Raw genomic sequence first — 12,351 nt, forward strand, 5'->3', positions numbered from 1 at the left:
CAGCTGCCCTATGTAATCACGGATTTCTAATTTGATTCTATTAAAAAGCATTAACTCATTAAGAATTTAACTGAGAAACTGAGAAATGCAAAGTTAACACCTCAAGTCAGGGAAAATGTACACACACAAGGGAACTAGGATACTTACAGAAACATAAAGTTAGCTACTTTCCCAGTTATGACAGGAGAAAGAGTGAGTTAAGAGTGAGTTGACTATATTGGGGCGCCTGGGTGGCGCAGTCGGTTAAGCGTCCGACTTCAGCCAGGTCACGATCTCGCGGTCCGTGAGTTCGAGCCCCGCGTCAGGCTCTGGGCTGATGGCTCGGAGCCTGGAGCCTGTTTCCGATTCTGTGTCTCCCTCTCTCTCTGACCCTCCCCCGTTCATGCTCTGTCTCTCTCTGTCCGAAAAATAAATAAAAAAAAAAAACGTTGAAGAGTGAGTTGACTATAGGAGCAAAATTCATGGAAAGTTTTAATTTTGGGATCTATATTGGATAATCAAAAAAAAAAAAAACAACGCAGCCTAATTTCCTTATTGCACAGAACTGCGAGTTTTCTTTTCCTCCTTTCTTAGATATACTGTATAAATCAATCTTTTGTCAGGTTAATTTTTTAATACCACTTATGTACATACATGTGTATTTTCAAAATTCTGTAGAGTATTAAGGAAAAACAGTAACTGTTTCATTTAGATCCTATACCTAGTACAATGAGTCAATTTCATGGTACAATGAGTATGAGTAAGACCTCAATGTGAATACAAAAGCAAGCCTACAAACTGATATTTTCTTTTTGGGGTATTTTTTTTTTATGATCAATTCCAAACACACAATACAGGGAAAATGGAATGAGTAAGAAAAAACATACTTTATTTCCCCGTTAACACCAAGTCATATTACTCAGAATGTGTTTCAATATACTTAGCCAGATCACCAATCCCAGCCACGGCCTTAGTTCAAATGTTTACTATGAAAATAATCAAGCAACAGAAATCCATTGTGAGACACCATCTAGAGAGAACAGCTACATTGCTATATATAATTTATTAACTTAGTAGTTTAGTCTCTCAATATTTAGCAAGTTTGTGTAAAAATTACTACTCCCATTGGTTTCTAGTGACATTAATATAAATGCATAATTTCAAAGTCAACATTGCTTTCACTATGAACACAAAACTTCTTAAAAAGATAGTTGTGAGTTAAAGTAACGACTGGCTGCTGGGATAGCACTGTTCAAGGCCAAATACACTGCCAGGCTTGGAAAGGCATAAATATATACATACACACTCAGTTTGCTATTTCCTACATATTTGCTACACGTCCTTTATTGTATAGTATGGTATAAATTATTTCCTTAAATTTGAAAAAAAAAAATCAAGATGAACACATTTTCATCTTCATTTCAAAATAACCCCTTTAAATGAAAAAGTTCTCATTTGTTAATTCTGTTCAAGAGATGGATTTAAAATATTTTCTTCACTACATGTATAATTTTTTGCCCTATCTTAGTGCCTCATTACAACCAGTTTAGCAATAAGACCTCCAGTGCTTTGTTAAAAATTGCATTCAGTAGATGAAAAGGTTGTAAAATCTGCAGTTGGATCTTTCTCAAGATACTGAATTATAACAAAGTCAAAAAAATGTATGACCATTCAACACCCTTGGAAGCTGTGAATTATTGCAAAAAAAGACTCACATGTGCATATAATTCAAACATAAACTTTGTGGGGAAGGGATGTAAAATAAATACTACAATATTTTTCAACTCTTAAATGGTTAAATGAAAAGATTAATATTACTAACAGGAAGAATCAAACTATCTTAAAGAGTGCTTTCCAAGTAATTAGAACAATTTTGCAAAACAAAGATAAGCAAGAGCCTATGCCAATACATTTTTCCTGTAGTGTAATGTAATTGCTAATATGAGGTATAATCTGTAAGCAATTAATACAAATATAAATAGGTATAAGCCACACTAAATCACAGTCTGGTGAAAAGCTTCCCAGCTAATGTAGTTTGGGTAAGGAATTAAGGGAAATGAGAAGGGCAGGGCAGGTTTCCAGTGGGAACATCATTTACATGCCTTATCATTATCATCATCTTGTATCTAACAGTCCACTGCTGCAGAAAGGTAAGTCCTTTCCAAGTATGCTGGTCTAGAATATACTTTATGTAGCACAGTAAAATTATTTAGGTATTACTAATACTTAATTTGCATTTATATTTGGATTATACACATATATGTGTATCAAAAACTATAAACAGAATTTGAAAACACTTTCATCTCATTTTTGAAAAGTTAACAGTTAAGACTGAACTATGTACTACAGAATTTTCTAGAATATCTAAACTAGGGGTAAAACCAAAGGAAAATATTACTATTTCTTTAGTAAATGGCTTGTGCGAAACCTCAAGCTCACTCATCTTTTCATAGACAGGTTTATCTGATGAGGATTGTGATCCAATGATTGTTTAGCAGCAATTTTACCAAACTGTAAATTCTTTTATTAACAGGCATTATAAACAGATAATACTAATCTTATTTAAAAACCATGAGTGCCACACTGGTGAATATACAGCTCATGAATAACTTAAAAAGTATTTCCCGTTTTAAAAGGCAACACTCAGCATACAAAAACCTATACTAAACAAAGAAACTATAATATGGATACATGATTGATGTGTCTAAACGATATATATACAGTACATAATTATTGTTAATTATGTGATCAGTACATTTTTTTCTGTATGATTCCCTTCATGCTTCACTTTCCCCAGAAACTGAATTCTGAACTTCCTCTTCTAAAATTGGTACGATCAGGTTATCCTTGGACATCAAATTATATTTCATCACGAATTTAGTAAACCGGTGACACAAAAATGTTTCATTCTGTAGGGAGGAAGAAAAAAAGATATTTTACTATTCAAAACCAAAAAAGCCTACATGTAATATCCATGTATATTACTGTCATTCTGATAAGAATGCATCAGGATAATTAGTGAAATATACTTACTTCATATTCATCAAATATCTGCCGATGATGAAAATAAGCATGTGAAAATATTCTGTAAATCCTACGGCATACTGATCCTAGTTTTGCTACAGATGATTCCTTTATGCTAACCCTAGAAATAGGAAAGAAATCAGATTCATAGAGCTGGACAGATCTTAGGAACAATGTTGTCTAATCTTCTCAATTGACAAGTGTGGAGACTTAAACCTTGGGGAAAAAAGTGACCAGTGCAAGGTCACAGTGCTAATAAGTGGCAAGAGCAGGACCAGGACCCCTCCCTGTTCCTTACTCCTGGGCCAGTGCTCTTTCTACATAACCACAGTGCCTAAGATACTCAGTATTGTAAGCTTTGAGACTTTATGAAAGTTCAATGCAATTAAATCTCCAACAAATCAAAATTTCCTAGAACATAATATTTACCACATTAACACTTTGTACACTACAGATGATTAAAACTACTAAAAGGAATTATTGCTTTATTGTACAGAATTTGATTTTTTCAAATAAAAAATGCTTGCATATTTTTGATATTAAAAAATATATACAGGATACTGAAGCAAAAAATAGTATCTTTTAACATATTTTATATGAGCTCTTTGAAGTTGATATTTAGGGCGGCGGGGGGGGAATCTCCAAATCTATCCATCTGATAACAAGTGTCTTCACAGAATAAAAGGCCAGTAACAAACCTCACTAATAATATATTACAATATGCAGAGCCTTCTTCCCAGATCTTAAAAATCTGTAAGCAAGGATAAGGAATCCTTCAAAAACAAGCAGTCCAGTCCAATTTAGGAAATTGTGCTCTTCAGGCATGCTGTCTAAGAGGAGGCTAGCTCTATCACAGATTCAAGAAGTTAAGTGTGTAAATACCACAACTCTAAAGCAGAAGAGGGACAGCTCTGCAGGAAGTACCCTTGACAAAACTGGCCTGTGAGCTTTGCGAGCCAAGTCCTGTTGCTTTTAGTTTAACCACAACCTTAATTTCAAAATTTGAGTAATTCTCAACTAGCTAAATATAAAATAGCTAAAAAAAAAAAAAAAAAAAAGTTTAAAGAACACAATTCATTAAGCAGCAACCTAGTTTGTTTTAATAAAAACATCAACCTTTTAAATCAAATCCAAAAAAGTTTAACACCATGTTTACAAGTTTTATTTACCTGCTGGGAAAATATTTATTGCTATTCAGAAGACATGCAGCACCATCAAGTGTGTGTCTAGTATAGTCTATTGCAGGACACTATAAAGGAAAGGATATAAAAAATGCATCAACATAGAGCTCTACCTCTTGCATGAGGTCTGTTATGAAATACTTATCTTATTCCAAAAACACGAGCATGTCTGAAGAAAAACGTCTTACAATATCAGAATGACTATAAAATTTAATGTTACAACAAAACTACATTAAAAAAGAACAGGTGAAATTAATTTTAATGATATAATTTATTTCTCTATCTACCCCAAATTATGTCAACATATAACTGATACAAAAATTATTAATGAACTTTGGGGTATTTAAAAATTAGCAAACATGTAATTCACATACCATAAAATTTCTTTTAAAATGTTTATTGCTTTGGGGAGCAGGGGGCAGAGAGAGACAGAGAAAGAGAGGCTCAAGCAGGCTCCACACTGAGGCCCGATGTGGGGCTTCGTATCACGACCCGAGTGGATGCTTAACTGACTGGGCCACCCAGGGGCCCTGGCAAAATTTCTCTTTTAAAATGTACAACTCAGGGACACCTGAGTGGCTCAGTCGGTTAAGCATCTGACCTCAACTCAGGTCATGATCTCACAGTTCATGAGTTCAAGACCCATGTTGAGCTCTGTGCTGACAGCTCAAACCCTGGACCCTACTTTGGATTTTGTGTCTCCCTCTCTCTCTCTCTGCTCCTCCCCCATACACATTCTGTCTCTTTCAACAATAAACCTTTAAAAAATAAAATAAAATAAAATAAAATAAAATGAAATGAAATGAAATGAAATGAAATGAAATGAAATAAAATGAAATGAAATGAAATGAAATAAATAAAATAAAATAAAAACTCAGAAGTTTTTAATATATTCACAAATTTATGCAACCATCATCAACTACATTCCTGAAAACTTTCATCACCCCATTGTGGGGTGTGTCTTTTCTTTTTCCATTAAAAAAAAAAAGTGGTAAAATACATTTAAGATGAATTCTGCCATTTCAACCTTTTTTTAAGTTTCTATATTTTGAGACAGTGTGTGTGTGTGTGTGGGGGGGGGGGGGGGGGGAGGGAACCAAGATAGAGGGAGAGACAGAATCCCAAGCAGACTCCATGCTGACAACAGAGCGCCTGATGTGGGGCTCAAATTCACCAACCATGAGATCAGGACCTGAGCTGAAGTCACGCACTGAACCAACAGAGCTACCCAGGTGCCCCCTCCTCCCCTGTCTCAACCTTTTTTTAGATGTACAACTCAATGGCACTAATTACATTCACCACTGTGCAACCATCACTTCTATGTATTTCCAACCAAAGGTTTTTCATCATCCTAAACAGAAACTCTGTAAACCATTACGCAATAATGTCCCATGTCCACTATCCCCCAACCCCTAGCAACCTCTAATGTACTTTCTGCATCTATGAATTTGCTCTTTATAAATATTTTATGTAAGTGGAATCATGTAACATCTACCCTTTGGTGTCCGGCTTATTTCACTCAGCATAATGTCCTCAAGGTTCATAAACACTGTAGCATGTTATCAGAACTTCACTCTCTTTTATGGCTGAATGATATTCCATCCTGTACATTCCAGTTATCCACTCATGGTGGTTTTGATGATTAATGAGCATTTTTTCATGTGCTTATTGGCCATTTGTTTATCTTCTTCAGAGAAAAGTCTATACAAATCCTTTGTTCATTTTTAACTGGGTAATCTTCATTTTTTTTAAGTTTACTTATTTGAGAGAGAGAGTGAGCATGTGCATGAGTGCATGAGTGCAAGAGGGGAGGGGTAGAGAGGGGAGATAGAGAAGATAACCCCAAGCAGGCTCCACGTTATCAGTACAGAGCCTGACACAGGGCTCAAACTCACAAACCACGAGATTATTACCTGAGCCGAAATCAAAAGCTGGATGCTTAACTGACTGAGCCATCCGGGCACCCCAACTAGGTAGTTTTTTAATTGCTGAGTTGCAATAGTTATGTATCTGGGTATCAGACCCTTATCGGAGATATGATTTATTTTCTCCCATTCATAGACTGTCCTTTCACTTTCTTGACAGTGTCCTTTGAGGCAAAAAAAATTTTTAGTTTTGATAAAATCTGAATATTTCCTTCTATTACTTGTGTTTGTGGGGTCATATCTAAGAAATTATTGCCTAGTCCAAGACCATGAAGATTTACACATATGTTTCTAAGAGTTTTATAATTCTAGTTGTTATATTTAGGTTTTTGAATCATTTTGAGCTAATTTTTGTATAAGGTGTGAGTTAAGGGTCTACCTTCATTCTTTTGTATACAGATTACCTAGTTCCCTCTTAATGAGATATTTGATGTTGTCTTTCTGTACTCTTTGAAAGGGTATTCTATTTCATACTTTGAGCATATCTCAGTTTGGACTACCAACATTAAATGCTCTGTAGCTGCATTTAATGCAGCTACATTAAATGCGGTCATGTGGTTCATGACTACTATTGTATCAGCATAAATTTAGATCTTTGGTTACTGGAAGAAAAAAAAAAACTTTTTTGGAGTTGGGGGAAAGGTTTTATCTTGTTTTAGCTGCTTCCCTCCATCTCTCTCCAATTAACTCTCAGTTAACTAATCCTATTTTGTATCATTTGTAACAGCAAAAAGTTCGCAAAATATACAAGGTTACAAAATAAGAAGCAATTTGTTCACAGGCTTTTATAAATTCTATTTTGCCAAATATATATTTATAATGCTACTGCAGTCCGCATGTGACTGAAAGGGCTAGCAGATGATAACAAGTTGTTGTTGATAACAAGTTGTCACTTACAGTCACTATGTACAATTAACTCTATCTGTTGCAATGACTCTTTAATTCTCAAGAACATTGAGTAAAATCACCATTGGTGCTGAGCACCCTGCCTCTTCTACTTTACAATCTTCCCTGTTCTTTTCATCTGTAAGAACAACTTTCTTAGTTCCTAATTTGTTAGTTGCTATTATTTCCTGACTACACAATTATTCTAAGAGTTCATAAAGTGTCCTTTCAAGATTTTCTTTTGTATTTTTACAGAAATTCCTTTGCATACAACTTACCACTTGAAAATGCCACCATCATTCATCCTCCCTTGACACAATTCAATGGAGCTGGTCTTCAGCAAACAATGTTACAATTCTAAGACTCATTCACAAGACCTAATGCTGATAATCATCCTATCTTATATTTATTACTAATCAAGAAAAAAAGCAAATATGACAATGACAGTCCATATAAATCTCATAATACATCACAAACTGGGTATCTTTTCCACTCTAAAGTGAGAATAATGCATCTTTACTATTTGTCAAAATGAAACTAGCCTTCTTGATTCAGTTTCCTAATTGCAATTATCACATAATTCACTATACTATGTAGCCAATTTCAATAAATTATCAATAAAACTGCTATGTGGATTTTCCCATATATAAAATGATAATCTTAATATTGCTTCAATTAACTAACACAAAAAGAGTAACACCCTGAATGAAATTAGTCATCCAAATAAGTCATCCAGTAAGTCAACTTGTCTATTTGCTTAGACAAATACCAGATACTTCTTATTTTGGAGAACTTGCCTTTTCATTTTTTTTTTTTAATATGAAATTTATTGTCAAATTGGTTTCCATACAATACCCAGTGCTCATCCCAACAGATGTCCTCCTCAGTGCCCATCACCCACTTTCCCCTCCCTCCCACACCCAACAAACCTCAGTTTATTCTCAGTTTTTAACAGTCTCTTATGGTTTGGCTCCCTCCCTCTAACTTTTTTTTCCTCCTTCCTCTCCCCCATGGTCTTCTGTTAAGTTTCTCAGGATCCATCTACATAAGAGTGAAAACATATGGTATCTGTCTTTCTCTTTATGACTTATTTCACTTAGCATAACACTCTCCAGTTCCATCCACATTGCTACAAAGGGCCATATTTCATCCTTTCTCATTGCCAAGTAGTATTCCATTGTATATATAAACCACAATTTCTTTATCCATTCATCAGCTGATGGACATTTAGGCTCTAAAAATATGGAACGCTTACGAATTTGCATGTCATCCTTGCACAGGGGCCATGCTAATCTAGTCTGTATGTATCGTTCTTCCAATTTTAGTATATGTGCTGCCGAAGCGAGCACAGAACTTGCCTTTTCAAATAAAAACATCAGATGTGAATTTTGCAAACAGAAAGTCACTTGTCTTTAAGCCTTAGAGGTCTATCAATAAAATGATCATTTGACAGTCTATAATTCTGCAGAATTGGCCTAACCCCAATTATTTTCAATGAGTTTAAGTATCCAAAAAAAAAAAAAAGTACTATGGATTAAAAGGAATGCAGAGCAAGGAAAATGCAATGCATAGTTTAAACAAACTAGCTACAACTTTTGAAATAACTAAGGAAAACTGAATATGTACTGGATATTATATAATATAAAGGAATTACTTGTAACTAAAAATGTTCTATAAACAATTGCTACTTCCTATACTCTCACCATGACAAAAACTAAATGAGGAGAAAACAACATGAATAACTTTTTCAATGTAGGGCCAATTATGAAGAGGAAAATCATTATGGTGTGTTTCAAACAAATAGTAAGAAATATAAGGGGTGCCTGAGTGGCTCTATCGGTTAAGTGTCTGGCTCTTGGTTTTGGCTCAGGTCATGATCTTATGATTTGAGAGATCTAGCCCCACGACAAGCTCTGTACTGACAGTGTGGAATCTACTTGGGATTTTCTTTCTCCCTCTCTCTCTGCCCCTCCCCCACTTTCATACACACTTTCCCTCAAAATAAATAAACTTAAAAAAAAAAAAAGAAATATTAAAAAAAGTAGGTAAAAAATACTGACCTATAAAGTTAAAAAGCCCAAAAACAACATTTCTTTAATAGATAACTCATCAACTTGTAATCACCAACAGTTATTCCTATCAAAAGAAATTACGAGGCACCTGGGTGGCTCAGTCAGTTGAGCACCAGACTCTTAATTTCAGCTCAGATCATGATCTCATGGTTCATGTGACCGAGCCCTACGTCGGGCTCTGTGCTGACAGCATGGAACCTGCTTGGGATTCTCTCTCTCTGCTCCTCCCTGCTGTGCACACTCTCTCTCTCAAAATAAATAAACATTAAAAAAATTATAACTGAACCAAAAAACTAAACATGTATATCTCATCCATTATACAGTAGCTATCAGCATCATATGGTAGATGTTATTCTGTAATAGGCAATGAATCATAAAGTGAGTTCTAGCCCATGATATTATCCAATTATGAAAAATGATAATCATAAATCCTAAAATAGCACTGGGGCAATAAACTTAAAGAACTCTAAACCAAACAGCAAAACAAACAGTGAACTAAAACACTAAAAATTTATTGACCACTCTCATGGAGAGATTTAGGTTATGATGATTTTATTAGGCATTCTATTTCATAATGTCTCACCTCTTTTGGAGTCTTATGAGCTGCACAAAGAAAAATCCATTGTTCAGTTGCAGTCATCTGAGTACATGTATCTGGATGGCACTCACTCTGTTAGAAATAGTTACACTTCTTAATATGTAAAACAATGAAAAAGTCTATCATTTGGGTTACTACACTCCCATGTAAAAGTACAGAATAATTAGAAATGTTGGGTAAGTCTTTGGGAGCACCTAATGTTACAAAAACAGAAAAAATCAGTACTTTCAATAATAGCTTTAACTTAAAGAAAATATTACCTGAAGTTTGACAGCAAGTCCATTTAGTTCAAGACAGAATTGCCTAAAAATGCAAATATATAAATGAAAAGTCTTATCCATCCTTCACATTATTTTCAGAATACTAACTGTAAAAACAGAATCCCATCAGTAGCATCCTCCCTTTGTCGTCACCACTGTCAACACCATCTGAATTTACATGGCATATTTTGTACAAAGGCATACAGATTAGTATGCAAAACCCAAAACTAACAACCCTAATAATGTTCAATATCAGCCTCCAGTGAGTTGATCATAATTATACACTGGAAATTGGTAGAATTTTTCTGAATTTGGAAATAGTTACCAAAATGCTTAGGAAGTATATACTTTTATTTACAAAGTCATTCTCCTAGAAATCTATTCTAATAAAATAATCAGAATTGCATACAGATAAATGTATAAAGACATTGACAGAAAATATAAAATTTTTTTGAAACATCCAAATAATCAGCAATTGCAGAGTAGCAAAATGTTGGTATATACATAAACAAAGGATATATATTTATATTTACAGTAAGATTCCAGTTATGTAAAACATCATGTGTGTATTTATCTGAATACAAACATAAAACTAGATGTTTTAAATACCTGAATATTCTACAAACTTTGTTCTGATTACAAACAACATGTTCCTTATGAAAACTTTAAATATGATCAAATATATAATGTACAATAAGAAGGTCCTTCATAATTCTACCACCTCTCCCAAAAGTTAATTATTACTTACATACAAATTTGATTTTCTATGCAAAGATTAAACTATATTGGGACCAAATCATACACAATTTTTTATCTTGCTTTTTGGTCACTTAGTAGATTGTAGCATTTTTTCATGATACTCTTCTAAAACTGCCAAACAGAATTATAAAGCCTAGAACAATTCTTGGAACATAGTAAGTGTTCAAAATGTTTTTTAATAAGAGAAGAATAGAGGAAATTGTGTAAGATTGAGATCATTTTTAGACAAACTTGTTATTTTATATGAAAAGACCATCAATCCTCTATGTCACTAAGATAACTTACTTTAATAGCTGTCAAAATACTGAACACATCCCCTCTAAAAATCTTACCTAATTAATCACTATTATGTTTCCCCAACAAATGAGAACAGTGTGGTTCCCTACAAATGCAAAACTAAAACCTACTTAGTTAGAAGATAAAGGAGAGTCGTAAAAGGGAAAAAACAAAAAACCCCACACATATATGAAAGAAAAGCTGTAGAAGAAAGCAAATAAGGAGTCAAATTTTCAGTTCTCTGTAAATGTATTTCCTTTCCAGATCCCTAACAATTATGCAGTTCTTAGATCACAAAAATAACACTATTTCTGAATCACCACATCACCCTCTACTGCCCTGTATCTATAGGCTGCATGCAAGTTTTCAAGTTGTTTTCCACTAAGTGGTAATAAAGACAGGTGGTGAAAAATAAGTTTCTCATCTACTTTAACTCACGTATGGCCAACAGCAAAACTAAGCTAACTGATTTGGCAGTGTTTATGGGTACAATCTGTGGCACACAGTGCAAATCTAACAGCTTCCAGTTAATTCAATATAGGGCTAACATATAGAGTTGTGCAGCTGAAGAGACAAGCCAGAGCTGAAATCCAGCCTATGCTCTAATCTCTTAAATCATACATAGGATTGCATCCACTCAGAAGAAGGAGCATCTCTTCCAATTACAAAGATTCCATATGGGCTAGTGGGAGATCTGAATGAAGTCCCATTAACATCATAATATAATCAACAATATTAACCAATAAGAGCAAGTATTAAGCCTCAAATCAATTACATCAAGTACATGCAAAAACTCAAAAAGCTACTTTTGAAATTCTTCTTGGTCAACTATAAAGATATATACACTATGATGAAGACACAAAAGAATATATATTTGATATTTAATACATAAATACGAAACCAAAATAAAGTGGCTAATATTCAGGGAAAAAAAAAAAAAACCTAAAAATAACAGCACCAGGACAAATGGAATATGCATGAGAAAGATTTTATAAGTTTTGTTTACTGCATATTTTATAGTCTAATTAAATATGGAGGAAAAGGTTTTCCTAGATCTGAAATTAAAATCTTATATGCTAAAATCAGCCCTCACTTGTTAGGATTATGCTTGTAGTGAAAAAAAATCCCCACTTATTTTCATCATTAATCCTAACAGGTAAGTAAGTAGTTATTTTCAAAGCTGATTAAAATAAGACAGAGGGGTGCCTGGGTGGCTCAGCTGGTTAAATGTCCGACTTCGGCTCAGGTCATGATCTCATGGTTCATGAGTTCAGGCCCTGCATCAGGCTCTGTGCTGACAGTTCAGAGCCAGGAGCCTGCTTCAGATTCTGTTACTCCCTCTCTCTGCCCCTCCCCTGCTTACACTGTCTCTCTCTCTCTCTCTCTCTCTCT

The 12,351-nt window shown here is 34.3% G+C and overlaps 1 protein-coding gene and 1 pseudogene across 2 annotated transcripts in view; both read right to left on the reverse strand.

Annotated features, from left to right (window-relative positions):
• Window positions 1–847: 847 nt before the first annotated feature.
• The window catches only part of MOB4 (MOB family member 4, phocein), a 28,642-nt gene continuing 17,138 nt past the window's right edge, over window positions 848–12,351 (reverse strand). For both annotated transcript variants that reach the window (XM_078451040.2, XM_078451041.2), the window contains exons 4-8: window positions 9,925–9,967; window positions 9,650–9,736; window positions 4,173–4,252; window positions 3,013–3,124; window positions 848–2,888 (exon numbers count right to left, since the gene is read on the reverse strand). In XM_078451040.2, coding sequence (XP_078307166.1) covers window positions 2,757–2,888; window positions 3,013–3,124; window positions 4,173–4,252; window positions 9,650–9,736; window positions 9,925–9,967 — 454 coding nt within the window. In that variant the 3' untranslated portion in view covers window positions 848–2,756. The remainder of the gene's footprint in view (window positions 2,889–3,012; window positions 3,125–4,172; window positions 4,253–9,649; window positions 9,737–9,924; window positions 9,968–12,351) is intronic.
• LOC132676971 (U6 spliceosomal RNA) lies at window positions 8,231–8,343 on the reverse strand (annotated as a pseudogene).

The sequence above is a fragment of the Panthera onca genome, chromosome C1, assembly GCF_046562875.1.
Source record: "Panthera onca isolate mPanOnc1 chromosome C1, mPanOnc1 haplotype 2, whole genome shotgun sequence".
Lineage (NCBI taxonomy): Eukaryota > Metazoa > Chordata > Mammalia > Carnivora > Felidae > Panthera > Panthera onca.